Here is a 22,453-nt window from a genome sequence, read left to right on the forward strand (position 1 = left end):
TTTACAATAGCCAGGTCATGGAAGCAACCTAAATGCCCATCGACAGAAGAATGGATAAAGAAGATGTGGTACATATATACAATGGAATATTACTCAGTCATAAAAAGGAACAAAATTGGGTCATTTGTAGGGATGTGGATGGGTCTAGAGACTGTCATACAGATTGAAGTGAGTCAGAAAGAGAAAACCAAATATTGTATATTAATGCATATATGTGGAACCTAGAAAATGGTACAGATGAACCAGTTTGCAAGGCAGAAATTGAGACACAGAAGTAGAGAAAAAAACATATGGACACTAAGGGGGGAAAGCGGCAGGGGTTGGGGGTGGTGGTGGGATGAATTGGGAGATTGGGACTGACATGTAGACACTGATGTGTATAAAATGGATGACTAATAAGAACCTGCTGTATAAAAAATAAATAAAATAAAATTTTAAAAATACCTGGGAGAATATATGCAGATAAACATATCTGAATGTTTACAGAAAAAAAGTCTAGAAGGAACACACAATACACTTAATACCAATAACCCTTGGTTAGAGGTGGAACAGGGTGAGAAAAGACAGTGGAGGATATCCTTCACTTTTACTATGTATACTTTGGTATTTGAACTTCTTTTATATTAAGCACATATTTTTTAAAATATAAAGTTGGGAATTCCCTGGTGGTCCAGTGGTTAGGACTCAGTGCCTCTACTCCCAGGGGCCCGGGGTTCGATCCCAGGTCGGGGAACTAAGATCCTGCAAGCCGTGTGGCACAGCCAAAAAAGTAAAATAAGATATAAAGTGATAAAATTACATTAATAAAAATACCCATAGGCTTAAAGGGCAGGTAGAGAGAGACATTAACTAGGGAAGTAAGAAAGTGATTGTAGCTTTGTGATGATACCAAAGTCCAGAGCTTCAATTCTTCGGTTGTCAGGCTGGATAGAAACCAGAGTCAAATGCACTTGGGTTGTTGATATATGTGTGTGTGTGTGTGTGTGTGTGTGTGTGTGTGTGTGTGTGTGTGTGTACACACATATTTATGATTTTCTCCCAAAGACCTGGGGCCAGATGGTGTTAACCATTACGAAACCAGATGTTACACCACCTCTGACCATCTTAACTCTGATTAAGTTTGTTTGGCTTAACCTGCTCCAATCTGAAATTCATCTGTGAGATTTTGGGATTGAGTCATGAACACTGGGCAAAACAGAAAAAGAGAAAATAGATAATGACAGCAACCAATCCCTGAGCATATACCTTCCTGCCAGGACCACTTCTGGGTAATTTATGTATATTACCACTAACTCCATAACCCTGCTTGGTAGGTGACATATTATGCCCACTTTACAAATGAATACAATGCAGCCTCCCAAGCCAGGGGAGGTCATCTGTCCAGGTGGTGTAGCAAGGGAGGTGCTGGGGTGTCAGCCCAGGCTTAATTCCAACCATAGGCAATGTTTTCCCCAGTGCCTCTCAGCTCCTTCAAAACACAGAGAAAGCAGCCTAAATCCTCACCATGTTGGAACTGCTTGGCTATGCCCAAAGTCAGCTGGATAATGGTGCTAAAGATAAGAGAACACTTTGACTTAATATCCTTTCAGAGTTTTCGATAATGTGCCCTAGTGGGCTGAAATCTATATCAGCACTATGAAAAAGAAAAAAGGAATTGCTAAGCAATTTACAGTATTTGTCCTCAAAATCTCCTCCCCCCATCACCCACCCCAGCCACATACAAAGACAGATGTGTGTCTTACTCCTAAAATACAGGATTGATGAGATGGGAGCAGGATTATGTCAGAATTTTTCTCTGATAATACCTCCCCTTACCTGCTTAAGTCTACCCAGGAAGCCTATCCTGGACCCTTCCCCACCCCATTATGAGGGGTTAGCCACCAGACGCCCTGCCCCTCCAGTGCCACCATAATTCCTAATGCCTACCTATCCTCCACCATCACACTTTAATCACAAGGTATTGCATTCATTGTTTGCCTGTTTTCCTCAGCGGATGTGGGTAGGCACGTGTAGCATAGGGACCCTGCGGCATTCCTATTTCTAGCTCTAGTGAATAGCACATTGCCTGGTAGGCCCCAATAAATACTTAAAGAATGAATGAACACAGTTCTAGCCAGGAATGTCCGTTGGAAGGGCAAAGAAAGCAGAAGGGCCCAGCAGAGAAGTGTCTCTTAAGGTTTGATAAGAGCAGCTGAAAATAGTCCAATTCTTATCTTGGGAAGGGAAAGAGATAAAGAACATGTCTTGTGTAAAACTCCTTTGTATGATACTATAATGGTGGATGCATTTGTCAAAACCAATGAATGTACAACGCAAAGAGTGAAAACTAGTGTAAACTACAGTTGGTAATGATGAGGCAATGTTGGTCCATCCATTGTAACAAAGGCACCACTCTGATACCCATGTTGATGGAAGGGGAGGCTGTGTGGTTAGGAGGGGGGTTATATGGGAATTCTGGGCTTTCCACTCAGTTTTTCTGTAAATCTAAAACTACTCTAAAAAAATTAAGTCTATTAGTATTTTTTAAAGTAGTAAAATAGATGTCAGCACAAAGAACTGCCACCATGTGATGTTTTATGGCTTTATGAACAACCTTGCTTTCTCAAATACAAAAAGAAATAGACCCCATTAAAATAAAGTAGAATAAATCACGCCTATCTATTGAAGATAAAGGAGAATTCTCTCATGGGTATGATGTATTGGCCAAGAGTAGAGCCAGGTAGCAAAGAGAAATGTACTCGAGTGTGTGTGGGAGGGGGGAATGGGGGGAGGAATCAGTGTTCAAAAAGCAAAATCAAAAAATTAAAAACAAACAAAAATTCTAAACTTTTTCCAAAATAAAGGAGACATGGATTAATTTATTTCTATCATCATCTTTTTCCTCATCCATGGCCCAGATTTGGACTTCTAATATGAAAGATCATAAAAATATTTGCCAATTCTCAAAAAACAGTTTTGTGTACAGTTCCTACTTTTCACAATAAAAGCATATTATTACTATCACTAACATTTTTACATTTTACATATTAATTTTTTATATGAATGAGGTGAGGTTTAGGGTTATGGCCAAGGAATCAGTATTAATTAGTATTAATTAATTATAAGTAAATAGAGCAACTACTATAACCATCTCAAAGTTGCACTTGGAATCTTGTTAGACTCCTGCTCGAGTTGGGTGCTCCACACACAGAAACGTAGATCCAGGGTCCTAGAGGGTAAAGGGACTTCCTCAAGGTCATATATTCTTTTTTTTTTTTTAATGTAAATTTATTTATTTATTTTTGGCTGCGTTGGGTCTTCATTGCTGCCCGCAGGCTTTCTCTAGTTGCGGCGAGAGGGGCTACTCTTTGTTGTGGTGCGCGGGCTTCTAATTGCGGTGGCTTTTCTTGTTGTGGAGCACGGGCTCTAGGTGCGCAGGCTTCAGTATTTGTGGCATGCGGGCTCAGTAGTTGTGGCTTGCGGGCTCTAGAGCGCAGGCTTAGTAGTTGTGGCGCACGGGCTTAGTTGCTCCGCGGCATGTGGGATCTTCCTGGACCAGGGCTCGAACCCATGTCCCCTGCATTGGCAGGTGGATTCTTAACCACTGCGCCACCAGGGAAGTCCAAGGTCATATACTCTTAACAGAGCCATTTGTGGCAGAGCCAACCAATATGGTCACCATCACACCTAAGTGTCCCATATGTGCTTGATTTACTTTCTCTCGTGTAAGCCAGTGAACGCCTCTATGTTGGAGGCACTAATTTTTAAATAAGTCAAGGTGGCTTAAAAAAGTTACTAACTTGTCAAGGTCACATAGCAGGTCAGCTGGAAGCAGGCCTGTGTGACCTGACCTCAGCGTGGAGGGGTAAAAAGAGTCACAAAAGGGCAGAGAGAAGAGAGGCAGTTTGAGGAGGGACTGTCACAGTGCCCAGCCACAGGGAAGGGGGCATAATTATGGGTTGGCCAATTTCACCTTAGCCCTGTCACTATTACGCAGGATGGATAAGGACGTAAAATTCCTCATGGCTGAGAGTTGCCTTTCCTCTTTTTCCTGTCTCTTTTTGCCTCCCAGAGTCACTTGCTCCAGAGTTGCTGCAACAAGAGTGAAAATATGTGTGCTACTCAGATCATGCTGCATGCCAAAAGTTGGAGCAGAATAAGGTGTTATGCATTCTCCCAGGGTAAGGAGAAGGGAGGAGGAGCCAAAGGGGTGGAAGTGGTCAGATGATCTCTCAGTGGAGGAACCATGGCCTAGGGCTTGGAAGACCAGCATTCCTGCTCCTGGCCAGAAGCAGTCGATTATTAGTTACGTGTCCATGTACCAATCACCCCATTTCTCTAAACCTGTTTCCTCAGCTATTAAATGAAGATATTAGTATCTGTCCAGAAAGGCTATTGTGATGATTAAAATAGGACAGTGCAGGCAAGGTGACCTCGTCATTGTCAATATTACTATCTATTGCAATAATCCCTTCTTATCCCCTCTTGGCTCTCCAGCACCTAGCACCTTAGAAGTTCACAGGAAATAACTTGTTGAATTAATGACTAAACATATAAAATGTAGAAACAAGTTAAATGGTTCTTCTATTAAAGATCAAATCTCAAGAAACTTTTCAAACACTACAGCAGGAGCTCAACAACTTACGTATTAACTAGAGTTATTTAGCTAAGAAATTCTCTAAGACTAAAGGGAAGACTTCTCTCTCCCAGACAGTAACTTTATTTTGAATAAGGCTTTTGAACACCTATAATATCCCAGATTTTTTCTACTTAATCTCAGTAGCTAATGATCTGGGCTTTATGTGCATTGTTTCATCGTGGACTCAAAAACAACCATTTGAAGTTGATACTATTACTATATTACATGTATCATATTATTTTACAAATACAACTGATATTCAGAATTGAATTGACCAATGCAATAAGCCACATTGCACATAGGAAGAAATAAAGTTTCCAAGCAGGTGTCTAATTTCTCCCAAGGTTACCAGCAGAGCCAGAAGTAGAGAAACCCAGGTAGTTTGACTGTCAAGCCTTAACTGCTATTTGATTCTGTGGGCCTAGGACCAGACCCTCTACCTCCAGTTTAGCCTAACAACTGAGAATCCTCAAAGTTATGAGGTTAAAAAGAAGGCAAGGAATATTGATACTCAAACCTTGGGAGTTAATTACATTGTTGCACAAGTTTCCCAAAAGAGCAGTGAGCTAATCTTTTGAGTCATTTATGGCCACACTAGACAAGGCATGAGAGACTCTATTATAGCAGTGGCTTGTGTTAGCCAACTGTACAAAAGAACCTCTATTTCAATCATGGCTCCAAGGCTATGGCGCGCAGGCTATAAAACCTCTTGCTTCCGCTTACCTCTGTTCCCATCAAGCCTAGCCTGGCCACTTCTCCTTTCACCTGCACTGGGCAAAGGCCCGAATTCACACACATCATTACCTGGCTGGCAATATAAGCCATCAATAGCATAAGCAGTACAGCCTCTAGGTCTGGAAGAGGGGAGGACAGAGTCACATTTGCTCTCCCTGTTCAATCCATCCTAAAAACCACCGCGACTTCACCTCTTCAAACCACAGTCCTGACATCACCTTGAGTTAATAGGAGGGCTTTCTAGACCAACAAATCCCAACTTCCGAATTCATTCATTCACTCAAACTTTTGAGAGTATCTCCGCCTGTTCCTGTGTTAAGTGTCAGATACACTGAATTAGACAACAGGTTGCAGAAGGGAACCCCAAGGAGAAATGGCTACCACTGGCGCATTAAGCAAAGGCATTCTGAGAGCACTCAACATTCATTCATTCACTCCCCAGCCTTCCTCCCTGAATTAATGTAATCAGTGTCCACTCTGGAGCACCTGGCTTTCTCCTCTACCTCTTCCAAAGTTCAGCATAAATGCATCTTCAGGGAAGCCTACTGACCCAGTGATGGAGAGAGAGCCTCTCCCTACACCCTGCACATTTCTTTCACTGCACCTATCACATCTCCAAATTCCTTCTTGTGAAGATTTTGGTAGTAAGTAGTTATCTGTCTTACCTATTAGAAAGTAAGTCACATGAGGAGAAAGTAAGTCACATGAGGAGAAAGTAAGTCACATGAGGAGGAGAAAGTAAGTCACATGAGGACGGACACTGTGGATCTGGTTTACCTTAGGCATTGGAATTTAGGAGACTCCCCATTAAATACTTTGTGAATATTAGTTATATTAGTTACATCCTTTCCTCTATCATTGTTGTACCTTCAGGGCTTTGATCTGATTTCTCCAATTTCTGAGTACTCCAATTAAACCTACACATATCTGCTTTATTTGAATACCGATCAACCATCAGCACTTCACAGGACCACCTTTCATTATATTTGTTCTACATGTATGAGTGAAATTTGATTTCCCCTTCGAAACAAGCTCAGGGGTAGAGATTATCTAAAGTATTTGTTCATCTCTAAACTTTATATGTTCTAGTATCTCGTCTAGGGCTCAGCATCCTCTAGCCCTTCATACTCAGTACCTTGCTGTAACCGCACATCACAGACACTAACCTTTCTTGCATCTACTGTGCAGATAAAATTGTGTTTAATAAGCAGTTTTTCCAGGAAACTCAGTAAATGGAAATAAAAGCCCTTTTGCACACATTTTGGGCCTGTTCATTTTGGAGGTCCTTTTAAACACTTCCAAACACGTCATTTTCCTACATTAAGCAAACTCAGTCCATTTAGGAGAAAGAGGAACAGCGGCCTCCACCAAAATCACCCCAAAATATACGCACATTCTATATTAGGCTCCCTTCCCTCTACTTTCCTGTGCAATGAGAACCATGATAAATTAAGGACAACCACTCTAGGGAAAAATGGTCTCGCTGCTGCTTGAGCTCTCGATAACCTTCAGCATTCAACACTCTTCCTATTTAAAATCCTCACGGGAGCCTGTTGATGGAGCCCAGGTTTTTGAGCCTCACAGGACTGTGGTAGGTGACTTCAGGTGCTGGTCACCTCCCACACGCCAGTCCCAGAGGCCACATCTGCTCCTATACCTACTGCTGGCACCTGCATCCTTTATCATGTCAGCAGTGCCACTTGATCACATGCGCCTGTTTTCTGTAATTAAATCACTCAGCGAACCCATTCCCTTTGTCTGGGATTCTGAAACCATCTAAGACGCAACATGGGTTACTGATCTTATTACCAAACCTCCCCAGTACAGACTCCAAAATGTGAGTGGGGTTTCTGGCAACGTTTGCACTGATCCTGAAAAAAAATCAATGGGTATTGAAAATTTATGTTCACAAGACGTTCTTCATGAACATGGAGCCTAGAAGCAATAGGTGATTAATTCCCACACAGTAAATAAATGCAGGGAGGGTTTTCAGTCACTAAATGAATTCATCAAAATGTTTATTGAGTAAAGATGAAACACACTTACTATTTCAGAAAAATTGCAGTTAAGCCGAGGAGCTTGGATTTGGACCAAAAAATGGCAGAAAGTATACAAATGGAAAAAAAACCATATATAAATAGTTAACTCTAATGAATGGTTTATTGGAAACCCTCAGAGCATTTTTCAAAAGGACTTGACAGATTCTATTTTAATAAGACATAGTGAGGAGGAAATGGTTTAAAAGATGTCATCAATCTTTTATTTAACTAAGCACTTGCCCTTCATTTTGAAGGAAATGATACAATTTCAAATCGGAACCTCCTTCTCAAGAAGTGGTGTGAGAACATAACATTGATTTAACATACAATCTTCAACAAAAATAAAGTTTACACAATTCACTAGGAAATAAAATACATGTGAAATTTATCAAGTTAGTCAATGTAATTCTCCATGGGTCACAAGTATCGCTAAGAACAAAACATAATGAAAAGCTGAATAAACCAGTCAAGTTTATAGTTACCCTGATTAAAAAAAAAAATTCACAAATAAAATGTAACTTTCCAAACAAATCCTTTCAATGATGATCACACTAGATTTTATTTTGATTTACAAAAAAACAATGGTTAGACAATCACATAATATCAAGAGTCTTCAACACAGTGGATTCCACTTTGTTAAGAGAAAAAAAATAGAAAACAAGTAATCCTTAAATTTTCTTCACTCTCCATAGCATATGTTGTAGAAAATTAAAGTTTTGCTTCCAAAAATATGTTTCCATGTGGTTATGGGGTTGTCGACTGGTGCTCTTAGGGCCAGAAGCAGCAAAGACATGAGAAATTTAACTACTGAAGTGTCATTTTTCATAAAAACTAAAAATTTCCTTAAAGGTCTGGAGTAAAGTCTTCTGCTAGGCTTGTTAGTGCTATAAAGTCATTTTAAATTAAATGTAGAATAAAACTACAAAAAGTATGAGTTCTTTCAATATAAAAAGTTGTGTAGCCGAAGTTGTAGGCTCCTTTGCCATACATAAGCAGTCTCAATAAAATATTTGCTCAAGTAAGAAAATATAATTTGTCTGATTATATTTAGCATCCGTTCCAGTTGGGTGTCCTGCTTATCCCTGCCAGAGCTTCTAAAGAACATTAGAATCAATATTCCTTGCCTTCAAAGAGCATCCGTAATTGACAGTACAAAAGAGTTCTAGAGTCTTAGTCCTAAGGAGAAACAAAAATTATTAAATATATATATATATTTTAAAGTGCCAGATGTAGCCATTGCCTGGACATTAAAAACTCTTATCCACAACACTGCCATCTTCAAGAAAGATGCCAACAGTTGATTCAGTCCCCTTTCCTTGCAACCTTCAAGTGGCTGGTTGGTGCTTTACTTTAAGCATGATGACCCTAATAAAACTTCCAACAGAATGCTGTTCCGAAGCATTACTTACTTCACATCTCTGGTACCCTGTAAAAACACGTGATAAAGCAGCATCTGGAGTAGGTCTTTCCTCTTCTAGATCATTTTCAAGCCCTGTTATCAAAAACCTCTTCTCTAGAGGGAGAATGCTACTACTGATATGGATTTTACAGTTCTTCCTTCAAGTTGAGATTTCTCACAAAGCTGTTTGTAACAGAGTCACTGCTGTCCCTCGGTGTGACCAATGACATTCACTTTCCATTGAGGGGTGAAGGAGGGAGACAGAGACCGGGCAGTGGAAAAGAGAGCTGGCTGGCTAGCCCAGAGCTGCTAGACAGTGCTGCTCTGTTCTTCTCTCTTGCTGTCTGCACAATGTCATTACATTCAACTTTCCCTTGATTGTGTTAAACATAAAAAGACAATCCAAATCTAGAAGGCTCTCCTAAATGTCTTTACCCACGTTTACCTTGCTCCGCTTTTCCATGAGCAAAAGAATACAAACACAAAGCTGCGAGATCATTAAACAAGAAAACTAGATCAACATTTCCAACAGGAGACTGACGCTTCAGATTCTTGGACCAGGGCTGAGTGTGGTTCATCTTTAACAGTGACAGGACCTGTTTGGGGATTCCTGTGAAAACACAGAACATAGCTAATGCCCTTGTAATGAAATAATTTCATGTTGAGGTGCTATAAAGGTCTAGGCTTTTAAAAATTATGGCCTCAAATTCCCAAGTTTAAAAAAAGTACGTGTACGGGCTTCCCTGGTGGCGCGGTGGTTGCGCGTCCGCCTGCCGATGCAGGGGAACCGGGTTCGTGCCCCGGTCTGGGAGGATCCCACGTGCCGCGGAGCGGCTGGGCCCGTGAGCCATGGCCGCCGAGCCTGCGCATCCGGAGCCTGTGCTCCGCAACGGGAGAGGCCGCAGCAGAGGGAGGCCCGCATACCAAAAAAAAAAAAAAAAAAGTACGTGTACAAGGAAATCCTTCAAGTTTTGTTGCCTTGATTTAAAGATCTCCAGGCAGGAGGCCTAAGGATGGCCACCACCGTAGAACACTCAAGTATGAGTCTACTCCAGCTGTAAGAATTGGGTCACAAAATGACTTGTTCAGTGTAATCTATAATGATTCCCAAGAGAAAAAAAAGAAACTTTACTCAACTTTTGAGACAGCATTAGCAATGCCAATGTGCAGCAGAGAAGGATTCTGAAATCAAGGGCACACATCATTAAAGAGCTCACACGAAAACAAAGGACAGATTGTACACATTTTTTAAAGCCTCAGAGTAAAGCAAACACAGCAGCAGATTCAAATAGTATCAGCCATCCTGCTTCGGACAGATCCCACAATCACCAATCCATGCTTTAGGACTGTCACCAGATCTGGCGCTGACTACACCAGGTTGCATTTATTTATGATTGCTGTCACTCCTCTTCATTGAGAAAGCATTCTGAAGCAGTGTTCTCCAAGCGACAAGGAAGACTGCAGCAATATAACAAGACTTTACATCTTGAATTAAATTGCATCGAGTGTGGCTAGCAAAATAAACAACTATCACTGAAATATGCCTCAAGCCTAAGATTTTACCACCAGCAAAACAAAACTGAGTGAGGGGAATGAGGCAGTGAAGGAAAACAAAAATTCACAGGACCACCACACCAAAGCCTTAAATTAAAAAAAAAAAAAAAAAGTTACCTTCACTATTCAGGAAGAGAGTCAGGTGGGGGAATGGACAGGAAACTGACTGATTCCTGCCAGGGCAACCCTGTTTGGCTGTTTCTGTAGTGGATACCTTATGGGGTGGCAGCAGCCAACCTCCCGTGTGACCTGGGGATGAACATGGCCAAGCAGGCTTAATTAGATCAGAGACACAAAGGGCTATTCCCTCCTTTGATAACAAATACCGCAGCTCCAAGTGCCTACAATAGCAAGCGAGAAACAAAGGCAGCAGAACAGAACCGAAACTGAATCCTTTCTTTAGCTGGCCCCTGACAATGATTTACATGTAACCTGGGAAGTGGCGATGGCCCAGGAGACTCAGCTGGAAGCCAGCTCCAAAAGACAGATCGCTTGGGGATGGGGAGGGGGCAAGTAGCAAAATCTTTGTTTTGTAGCCCAAGTGTACTCAACTATTTGTTACACTTCACAGGGGGCTGCTTGATTTCAGTCTGCGGCTCCCAGACCTGGTCCTGGTTTTACTAGCCTTGAACCCCAGAAAAAAACACAAGATAAATCACCCCAGCTTCCCAGACCCCTCACACTGCTCTTTGGAGGTAGCACCACCACAGACCTGCTCTGGCTTTACTACAGGGCATCCTCCAAGCCCATGGTAGGAGGGGAAGCGGGCGGAAGGCAACAGCAGGCACTGGTACTCTGAACTTTTCTCCACCCCTAAGTGTATAAGAGGCGTCGATTTCGGGACGCAAGTCCAGCAGGGATTAAGCGTCCGGCAAGTCCACAGTGCGCCTCACCTCGGGAAAGGAAGGCAGACTGAGCCGGCGGGCAAGAAGCCGAGAAGCGCCCCGGCCTGCCGAGTGCTCCTGCCTGCTCCCTCTTCCTCCTCCGTGCAAGATAACAAACTCAAGCCACAGCTGGCTGCGCTTTTCGCCAACTCTCCGTTTTCCACATGGCCCAGGAGCCCAGATGGGGCCCAGAAGGTGGTGGAGGAGGGAGGGAGCGGCGGCGGCTACAAACAGCTCCCTCACACAGCTCCGCTCTCAGCTCGCCCGTCAGTGAACCACCGCCTCTCGGTCCCCCTCCTCCCGGGCGGGCGCGGGGGGGCGCCCGGGAGGCGGCGTAGTCCGCGCGGCGTCGCTGTCGCCTACGTCCGGCTCGGCGGGGTGCAGGTGCGTGGCGAGCTCCTGCAGCACCGCGGCGCGACCGATCTGGTCGTTGCGCCGCTTCTCCATGATCAGGTCCTCCAGGCTCTGGAACTCGAGCGTGTGGCTACGCTGCGCAGAGAGCTGGATCTGCAGCCGGTAGGGCTGCTTACCGATGCGCAGCTCGCCGCCGATCTTGAACTCGCGCTTGCCGTAGCGGCACCAGGCGGCGAAGCTCTCGGAGTTGCGCCAGCTCAGCTCGCGCTCCTTGGCGCCCACGTGCGCCAGCGCGTTGCGCACCACGGCGCTGGGGCTCAGAGGCTTGTAGCGGTATAGATCGTTTACCACGCGGCCGCGCCGGCCCTGGCTGGCGTCCGTCAGGAAGCTGTTGCTCACCTCCAGCCGGTGCAAATGCACCACCTGGAAGTTGCCCACGTAGACAGCCCAGTGCGGGTACTGCGCCTGCGACACGAACTCCACCAGGTCGCCAGGCCTGCACTTGTTGAGCAGGTTCTCGGGCGTGTAGGTGCTCAGCGCCGCGGAGCCCGGCGCGAAGCTTTTCTGGTAGATGCACTCGTCGCGGTAGAACACGGAGCACTCCACCTCGTGCAGCCGCGGGTCATAGGGCTGCGGCGAGGGCAGCGGCAGCCCGTCCCCGCCGTCGGGCAAACCGCCGCCACCGCCATCCGGCCCCTGGGGCGGCGGCTGCGGCTCCACGTCCTCGTCGTCATTGGAGAAGATGTAGGAGACCCCGATGCGGGGCCCGTCGTCCCGGTCCACGCCCGTCGGGTCGGCGGTGGGAACTTCCTTATAACTTAGGTGGGTCAGTTTCTCCACCTGGTTGCCCATCACGCTGCGGACACACGTTCACACTGCCGTGAGAGGAGAAAGCGAAACCACCACTAGGGTCATTGGCACAGGTCCCCGGACAGGGGCTCAGACCACCTGTTGGGAGAGGAAGGCATGGAAGCCATGTAGGAGCCCTTCCGTGAAACGTGCGATTTGTTCTTAAGAGGAGGAAGAAAGGTTGGGTGTCGGGCACCTGGAGCCATTTTACGGGGAGTCTCAGATGTGGCGAGATTTTCCTCACTTTTCCGCCTCCAGGGTCACGGTCGCAGGAGGCCGGGCAACTCCAGCTCTCCCCCGCCCCCAGCCCTTCACCTCGCCCGGGCAAAAGCCCATTGCATCAGCGACTCCTACCGCTTCCGCCAGCGCCCTACCTGCCAATCCCAAGCAGGAGGGAGAAAGGAAAAGAAACTTTAATTCCCCTTTCCTAGCCCCCTCCTTTCACCTCAGGGTCCTAAGTTACCCCAGAGACGCCCCCCCATCCATCGCTGAGGAAACCGGCTAGAACCCCGCAGCGCGGCCTGGGCAGGTGAGCCGCCCTACCTGGCTCACCTGCGGTGCTTTCTCCTCCCGTCTTGCCCGCCCCTCCCCCGCGCGCCCGCCCTCTAGCTCGGCTTACCTGCGCAAACTCACCCGCCTAGAGGTGGAGGCCGTGGGGAATTGGGAGGGGCCCCCCGCCGCACCCTGAGACTTCTAGGGCGAGTCTGCAGGTGTGGGCTCCGCAGTCTCTCCTCTCCGGGAGCCAGCGGCTGCGAGGCTGGGCAGGGGGAAGCAGCGCATGTCTTGCCCCCGCGGCTACGCAGCGCCTCAAGACTTGAAGGTGGGGAGCGGCACCTCTTCACACAGCACCCCTTCCCTCCGCCTGGGGCCGCTTCTCCCCCTCAACCTGCTCTTGGGGGAGGTGGGGCTCCCTAGAAGGAGGAGAAGGAAGCAGCCTTGGTGCCGCGGCGGCAGCTCCCGCTCGGGCCGGGCGAGCAACAAGCGCCGGAGCGGGAGAGACGGGATTGTAGATCCGGCTCCGAGCTCCCAGGGCGGGAGAGCAGCCCCTGGCATTTAAAGAGACAGGCGCTCGCTCCCGGAGCCCGGGTCTTTGCTGCACGGCGCTGAGCCTCAGGCATCCCCGCTTCCGCCCCGCCCACACGTGCCACGAAGCTCCGCCCAGGCCACGCCCCCGCTCCAGAGCGGGTTTAAATCCCGCCGGTAAATAACCGACGGGCCAACTGGACTGGCGGTCTTTGCGCCTAAACAGTAGGCTCCTTGCTTACCTTCTTCGAGCAAGACCTTGTTGTGGAGTCCTCGCTTCTTGCTCAGGTCGTATTTTTCGGAGCTGTGAGCTTTAAAATGGAGTTGGAAAGCAAACGCCACCTGCCAGTGTAGAAAGGAGAGAGGGATTAAGAGTTTGGTGTTTGTTCCCTTTCCCCTTCGTCTCTTCATCCCCAGAGTACCTGGAGAGGGAGGAACAGTCATTAGAAAGCAAACAAACTTTTGCTTCTTTCTTTTCTTTCCTGAAACCGATTTCTTGCCAAAGGTCACAGAACAGAATTTTGTACTAGGACAGCTGGAGAAGTGATTCCGTTTAGAGGTATTACCAGAATAAGCCCTGTGAAACTTTCAGATAGAAAAAAAAAAAATTTCACAGAAAGGAAACAGTATAAAACAGAATGAAGACTTAGTTACTGCCTTGGTTCCAAGACCCGGGCTCTTAATAATGTCCCTCGAAGTTAGTACAAAGTAGATTTCATAACCTCCATTGTTGTTTTGAGAGTTACCAGTTCATACATGGGATAGTGAAAGAAAGCATTCAGCTCTGCTTATTTATTTTGGGGGTAGAGGATGTAGGAATTGCCTAATTGTCTTTAAGAACATATTAGCAGAGGCCCTCGGTGGATATATTTCCTTCCTGCTGACTTACAGAAGGAAGTGACAGGAGACTAGTATTGCCTATTAACCTCCACTACAAGAGGACAGTTCCTCCCTCTCCCCTTTATGTTGGTTTTGTTTCTTGTACCTAAGATGGAAGCTACCAAAGTGGTTTTTCTTTTTCTTTTTTTTTTTTTTTTTAAATAATGGATTGGAGTCAGGGTGGAGGGATGACAATAAACAAGCTTAGACTTTCACTGGAACACTGGAACACCCAAAGTAATTCTTGGTGGAATTAAGAATGCAGCTCAAGACCTCCTCTACCCTGTTTTCCATCACTGTTTCTTTTCACTCAGTTTTTCCAGGTAACACTATTATTCAGTGTGTATACTGACCAGTGGAAACAGGAATATACTAACAACACTGTGATCCTTTTTAGTTTGAGGGGAAAAAAAAAAAGAAATCTACTTATGTACTTTTGAGCCCCAACAATCAATATTGGCAGGGCTGTGATGGAAGTTAGTCCTTCAGCAAGTCTAAGATCACAGTATAAGTTAGACCAAAAAGAGACTTCTGTATGTCTGCTGTATAGATTAAGTATTTTCACACAGCCTCAGGCATGTGTGACCAGATGAGTCTCCTCCCTGGACTTTTTGATAACACGTGCTCTGGGAGCTGCTGTTTTACCTGACTAGTATTTGCCACTAGCATGTGAGCTCATGTAGATGCCCATACAGGGAGGGAGGGGGTTTAGACTGAGAGAGGCAACGGCAAGTCATCCCATGTCTGTTAGACTGGGGAACTCTGCTACCATCAGCTGTGGTAGGCCACTTTGCCCCTAGGTGGTACTGGGTAGTTTGCCTGGTGATGGGAGAATCCATAGAAGGACACGGTAGTATGACAGTTTGCTGCCAGCACTCTGAGGCACAGATCTAATGAGTAAGGAAACACCTGTTGTCCAGGTGTCTTAGCCTATTTCCTTGATGAGCTCTGTTCAGGTACACGGTTGTGGCTCAACAACAGTTCTTGAACTGACCAACTCTAAAGTCTCAGAGGGAACAGGCTCTGAGTCATTTTTATATCCCAATGCCTGGCACTCAGTAAGTGCTCAATAAATGCTTGATGGACGCTTTAGGGGAATTCTTGGACATATCAATAACCTGTCTCCTGTGTAACTTCTTCCATGAATGCCTGTTTAGGGCCCAGCCTCCGTCTGATCCCCCAGGGCTCTTGGTCATAGGTTACAGAATGGCTCCCAAACAAGCTTTGCTCACCTCAAATGCTTGTTTAATAAATTTAAATTAACTGTCAATAATTTGGAGACCTGGGAAATCTCACATAAAAATTCAGATTTTCAGATTCACTTGAAAGTGCTAATGTATGAGACCATTGGGCCCACATTCCAGGATGGCAACAAAAAAGCTAGAGCTGAGCAGTGGTTGCCTTGGAGATGAGATGTAGCCTCCAGTTGGCCCCAGTCCCTGTCCTACCCACCTCACCTACTAGTTACTTGACTGACCCTAGGAGCCCCTGTGTTGGCCACCTCTGCCATCAAATTTCTACATTATACATTGTATCACTTGATTATATGTAAGTCAGCACTTGATCACATAACATCTGGTATTATTCTTTAATTCATATATTTAAAATGTCTTCTAAAGAGAGCTTGATTCACAACTTCTTTATCCAGTCATCTGTCGATGGACATTTCAGTTGCTTCTATGACCTGGCTATCGTAAATAGTGCTGCAATGAACAGTGGGGTGCATGTGTCTTTTTAAATTACGGTTTTCTCAGGGTATATGCCCAGTAGTGGGATTGCTGGGTCATATGGTAGTTCTGTTTTTAGTTTTTTAAGGAACCTCCATACTGTTCTCCAAAGTGGTTGTATCAATTTACTTTCCCACCAATAGTGCAAGAGGGTTCCCTTCTCTCCACACCCTCTCCAGCATTTATTGTTTGTAGATTTTTTTTGATGATGGCCATTCTGACCGGTGTGAGGTGATACCTCATGATGGTACATATATACAATGGAATATTACTCAGCCATAAAAAGAAACGAAATTGGGTCATTTGTAGAGATGTGGATGGAGACCTAGAGTCTGTCATACAGAGTGAAGTAAGTCAGAAAGAGAAAAACAAATATTGTCGAGTAATATTCCGCTGTATATATGTACCACATTTTCTTTATCCATTTGTCTGTCGATGAGCATTTAGGTTGCTTCCATGACCTGGCTATTGTACATAGTGCTGCAATGAACATTGGGGTGCGTGTGTCTTTTTGAATTATGGTTTTCTCAGGGTATATGCCCAGTAACGGGATTGCTGGGCCATATGGTAGTTCTAGTTTTAGTTTTTTAAGAAACCTCCATACTGTTCTCCAAAGTGGTTGTATCAATTTACATTCCCACCAACAGTGTAAGAGGGTTCCCTTTTCTCCACACCCTCTCCAGCATTTATTGTTTGTAGATTTTTTTTTGATGATGGCCATTCTGACCAGTGTGAGGTGATACCTCATGGTGGTACATATACACAATGGAATATTACTCAGCCATAAAAAGGAACGAAATTGGGTCATTTTTAGAGACATGGATGGACCTAGAGACTGTCATACATAGTGAAGTAAGTCAGAAAGAGAAAAACAAATACCATATGCTAACACATATATATGGAATCTTAAAGAGCAGTACTGATGAACCTAGTGGTAGGGCAGAAATAAAGACATAGACGTAGAGAACGGACTTGAGGACACAGCGGGGGAAAGGGAAGCTGAGATGAAGTGAGAGAGTAGCATGGACATATATACACTACCAAATGTAAAATGGATGGCTAGTGGGAAGCTGCTGCATAGCACAGGGAGATCAGTTGGATGTTTTGTGAAGACCTAGAGGGGTGGGATAGGGAGGATGGGAGGGAGACGCAAGAGGGAGGGGATATGGGGATATATGTATACGTATAGCTGAGTCACTTTGTTATACAGCAGAAACTAACACAACATTGTAAAGCAATTATACTCCAATAAAGATGGGGGAAAAAAAAGAAAAACAAATATTGTATATTAACACATATATGTGGAATCTAGAAAAATAGTATAGATGAACCTACTTCCAGGGCAGGAATAGAGACACAGATGTAGAGAACAGATGTGTGGACTCCTGGGTGGGGGTGGGGGAAGGGAGGGAGGGATGAATTGCAAGATTAGGATTGACACATATACACAACCATGTGTAAAATAGATAGCTAGTGGGAAGCTGCGGTATAGCACAGGGAGCTCGGCTCGGTGCTCTGTGATGGCCTAGATGGGTGGGATGGGGGAGGGGGTGGGAGGGAGGTCCAAGAGGGAGGGGATATATGTATACATAGAGCTGATTCACTTCGTTGTACAGCAGAAACTTACACAACATTGTAAAACAATTACACTCCAATAAAAAAATAATAGTAAAGAGCTTGATTCAAAATATATTTCTTGAAGACCTACTAGGTACCTGTTAGTCTTAAACACCACACATTTATTCTACAAGTACAACAGGCACTGTGTTAGGTTTTGTAGGTATTCATGTCCCCATGAAATATATAGACTCCTTAAGACAGTGTGACATGTCCTACAGGAAGGGAAAGTAGAGGATGCTGAGGGAAAGTTTCAAGACATGTAGATACAAAGGTGAATGTTAAAGTGCCTGCCATCAGGGGCTTGGACTAGTGGGGGGTGACACAACCCTAAAATTAACAATGACATCTACCATTGAGTGAGCTTCTAATTCTGTTATAAAAGACAATTAAGTTTAGAGAGGCTAAGTGACTTCTTCCAGCTGGTAAGAGCTCACAGGTCTGCTTGACTTCAAGGCCTGTGCTCATAACCACTTTGTTTTAAATAGAGACAAATACATTCTTCAATATTTAACAAATATTTGAGTGTCTGGCTTTACTGGGCTCCAGAGATAAAAAGCCACGGACTCAGTAGACAAAGTCCTTTCTCTTAATGGCTTTTATGTGCTGACAGGAGGAGACAATTGACAAGTTTAAGTAAGTGTATATTCCTTTCTGAGAGCCATAAGGGCCATAAAGAAATAGACTAGGGTAATGGGGTTGAATAACTGTGGCTACAGAGAGGGTGGCAGGCGTGAGGTGGCCTACTTTGGATCAAATGGTCAGAGATGGGCTCCTAAAGAAGGGAAACTTGGGCTGAGACTGGAAGGATGAGAAGGAGGTGGCCTCGCATTCCCTCCACAGGAAACAGCAAGAGCAAAGGCCTGAGGTGAGAAGGACCTGGAGTGTTTAGGAAAAAGGGGGGATAAAAGGCTGCGACTAGAGCACAGTCAGTGAGAAGGTATGTCATAAGGGGGTGCAGTTAGAGCCATGGGAAAGCTTTGGGGGTTTAGGGTTGTCACTCTGGCTGCCCTATGGGAAATGGACTGTAAAGGGATGAGAGAGGAAGCAGGTCCTATAAATGACCAGGCCATAGGGAGGAAAGGCCTTCCCTGCAGATGGAGCCTCGTGAACAAAGGATAAAGCCCCCGAGGCACCTTCCCCAAGAGCAGCCATTTGATTCAATTCAAATGTTAGATTTGAATTCTCAGCCATACTGTAGCTTCATCCTCCCCCGGCAGTGACCCAAGTGTCACATTCCACACACCTCCTTGGAGGAGGCACTCAATAAAAACAAGTTGTGTTGAATGCCAGTTAATTACTCTCACAGTATTCCTGTCCAGAGCAGAGGGGAATAATCGAGAATAGATGTTTCTACCTGACAAGGCATTGGCCCCCGACTCTGCAGGTGTAGTGGAGATCTCTGTTTAAATGGCTCAACCCAAGAATGTACAGAACAGGAGGGCAGAATTATCTGCTTAGGCAGTCTGGAACTCTGCCTGTTCCCGGGGCTGGGCCCCAGGCTCACTGCAACGGCAGATAACTGAGTGAGTTTGCTGGAAAACAGGTTCCTCCACAACTTCCTTATGTTGGGAAACTTCCAGACTTCCCCGTGCCTGCTACCCACAGCTGGGGTTCTGTTGAGACATAGAAAGTGAGTGGTATAGCAGAAAGAAAACACATGACCTGGGTTGGCGTCTTGTTTGCCGGGTTCATGACCTTGGAGCCATCTCTTACTTGCTCTGGGCCTCCTTTTCCAAACTCTAAAGTGGGGCTCATGATACAGTTTGCCTCACTCACTTGGGAATCGTCATGAGACAGTGTATGTGGAAGCACCTCGAAAATCCTAAAGACTGTGTAGATGCCACGTGTTATTTACACCTACCAAACCCTAGGTTAGGGCCATGTTAGAGCCAGATGATGATTTTAATATGGGGAACCAAAGAATAACCATTTGTTAACGGGCATCAGCTTACTAAATCTCCATACCAATCCTGTTTCTTTACATTTCCCAGATAAGAAAACAAAGGCTCAGGAGTATGAATCTTATGGATGATAAGTGGGAGAAGCTGGATTCAAATCCAAATCTGGCTGGCTCCAAGTCCATACTTTTCACGCCATGTCAAGCTGCCTCAGGAGTACCAGCAGGTGTGTTGTTCGTCCAGACACTGGCCAGTCTGAGGACCAGGGGGCTGCTTTGTCTTCTGGATGTAGTGACCAACTTGTCACAGTTGGCCCAGATGATCCTGGTTTCACACTGAAAGTCCCATGTCCTAGGCAAACTGGGACACTTGGCTGCCCTACCTTGGTGGCTCCGTGTCCTGGTCATTGCTTTTTCTGCCCCTGAGCGGATTGGGGATATTGCTGGGGGTGGAGCAGGGAAGGGGGAGGGGAGGCAGGAGAGTCAGGTGTTCTAGTCCAGACCTCACTCTCATAAAGGGTCGCCATCTCCAGGCGAGGTTATGCATACAGCAGCAGCTATGCAAACTGGGTTATCCAGTAAAAGAGACAATAAATATATTACATGCTTTTGGCATTCATTCTTTTCTTTTTTTTTTTTTTACTTGGATTCGTTCCAGGAGGTGAGGGCTGGCCTGCAGCTGCTCCCTCCCTCTTCACCCTCCCAGCCTGTCTTGGGCTTGAAAACCTGCAGGAACAGTTTTGCACTTTGGCTGAATGATTCCTCCACCTTCAGATTAAGGACGGGAGCACAGAGGCTGCTGAGTGTCATCCTTTGCCTTGGCTTCTGCATTGTCTTTCCTTTTCCCCTCAGATCCCCAGAACAGGCTCTCTCAAGCAGGCTGGGCAAGAGCTAGTCTGCCCTGTGGTTTGGGATGTGGAGGAGATGCCCTGAGAAGTGGTCTGGGGCTGTCACCCACCCCAGACCTTCAGCTCTCCATGCATTAATCCTGTGCCTAAATTGTGAGGAAGCCTTTAACCCTTTCCTGGAAGAGGGCTCACCAGTTGGAAAACACCAAGCCTTGTGCCTCCTGGAAGCTGGCTGCTTTAGGAGACCCCTGACATTATATTGTTGATGTTGAACCAGAGTTTGATTTGTGCCCGGGAGTCTGAGCTTGTAGCTGGGCTCCTGCAGAAGCCTCATGAAAGATGCATTTCACCAGGCAGTTCCAAGGGAGAGACTAGCTTAAATTACAGCTCTACAAATCCAAATATTGGCATATCTGCAAATCCAAATGTAGGGATTTAAAAAAAAAAATCTAAATTCTAAGAATATTATTTTGTATTTCTTGTGCAAGAAGGGGAGGATGAGCTATTCAGAGAAGAGACAAGGCTGTCAATAACGAGAGAAGCTTCGGCAGAGCCAACCCAGCCTCCTTTTCTTTCCTTGGCCATTCTTCATGCTTCCCGGGAAGAAGAGCTCCGACAAGAGAGAGGAAGACGGTGTTTGTTCAGCGCAGCTTTCTGCAGGACAGATTAGGGGGACCACCCACCCAGTAACTGGGGCATTGGGCTCACTAAATCTGGTTAGCCAATTTCTGTCTGCTTTCCCCAAACCACTTCTAGGCCTGGGGCCAAGGGATCCTGATGAAGGACTCACCCCCCTATAGTCTATCCACAACACAGCAGCCCCCAGCAATCCTGTGAGACAGCGAGCCTAGCCAGGTCTGCTCAAAACTCTCCTATGGCTCCCTGTCTCCCTTGGAGAAAAGCCAAAGTCCTGAAGCCAAATCCGGCCTCTTACCCCGACACCAAATTAAATCTCAGAGACAGAGTTTTGGGTGAAGTAGAGAAGAATTAGCTTTATTGCTTTGCCAGGCAAAGGGGGTCACAGCAGACTAATGCCCTTGAAACTATGTGTCCCAACACAGAGGGGGTAGTGAGGAGTTTTATAGGAATGGTTCAAAGAGGGTGTGATCAGCTGGTGGACATTCTCCTGATGGTTTGGTGGTGAGGTAAGCGGGAGTCGGGCATCATCAACCTTCTGGTTCCAACCAGTCTGGGGTCTCCGTGCTTGTGGGCAGCAGACTGTCCTTAACCATTAACTGTTAACTTCTCCCACCTGGTGGGGGTTTCAGTCTCTGCAGAACAGCTCAAAGGTGTTGTGTGCATCCCTTGATGCGGGACCAGGACCTCGTCCCAAGGCTGCACTATGGTTTCTTTTGACTGTTTGTTCCTCCCCTGTCTCTGCATCCCCTCCTTTCCCTAATTAACAACTGCTTGAACCTGCCCATTGGAACTCAGGGAGGGTCATGAGGCTGAATAAAGCCTGTTTCCTGTCATCAAAGAAATGGGGGACACAGAAAGGCTTTGTGCCCAGGAGCTCCACAGGGTCCTGCTCGGTATCAGTCCCTAAAATAGCCCCACAGCCCTGCCTGCCTCCTTCATTGCCAGTCTGATGCCCCATCGCTCACACCGCCAGATGCACTGTCCCTTGCTCTTCCTCCCCCGCGGTTGGCATGCTTCTCCCCCATGTCCTCAACATCTGCTGTTCCTTCTGCCTGGAACGCTTTTCCCCAGATATCTTCACGGTGTGCTCTTTAGTCTTGACTCAGATGTTAGCTTCTTGGTGAGCTTTCCCCAACAGCCCTATTTAAAATTTCAAATGTCCTCCCATACATACTGTCAACTGAAAAAGAAAAACGCACAACCTGAAAGTTGAGAATTATGTTTTATTCCTCAGGCTTGCTGAGAATGTAAGGGAGCGCCTGGGGGGCAGGCGCTCAGATAGCTCTGAGGGACGGCTACAAAAATGGTAAAGGGGGCTTCCCTGGTGGCGCAGTGGTTGAGAGTCCGCCTGCCGATGCAGGGGACGCGGGTTCGTGCCCCGGTCTGGG

General features: G+C 45.9%; 1 protein-coding gene and 1 long non-coding RNA gene across 2 annotated transcripts in view; one reads left to right on the forward strand and one right to left on the reverse strand.

Moving 5' to 3' along the window:
* Positions 1-7,420: 7,420 nt before the first annotated feature.
* LRATD2 (LRAT domain containing 2) lies at positions 7,421-13,126 on the reverse strand. The gene is made up of 2 exons (XM_007118750.4): positions 13,052-13,126; positions 7,421-12,458 (listed from the first exon to the last, which is right to left on the reverse strand). The coding sequence occupies exon 2, from the start codon at positions 12,433-12,435 to the stop codon at positions 11,497-11,499; it is 939 nt and encodes a 312-aa protein (XP_007118812.1). The 5' UTR covers positions 12,436-12,458; positions 13,052-13,126; the 3' UTR covers positions 7,421-11,496.
* A 42-nt stretch (positions 13,127-13,168) lies between these two features.
* The window catches only part of LOC102978411 (uncharacterized), a 16,880-nt gene continuing 7,595 nt past the window's right edge, over positions 13,169-22,453 (forward strand). The window contains exon 1 of the long non-coding RNA XR_448501.4: positions 13,169-13,252. This is a non-coding gene — a long non-coding RNA (uncharacterized lncRNA). The remainder of the gene's footprint in view (positions 13,253-22,453) is intronic.

This window comes from Physeter macrocephalus, chromosome 15, assembly GCF_002837175.3.
Source record: "Physeter macrocephalus isolate SW-GA chromosome 15, ASM283717v5, whole genome shotgun sequence".
Classification (NCBI taxonomy): Eukaryota; Metazoa; Chordata; class Mammalia; order Artiodactyla; family Physeteridae; genus Physeter; species Physeter macrocephalus.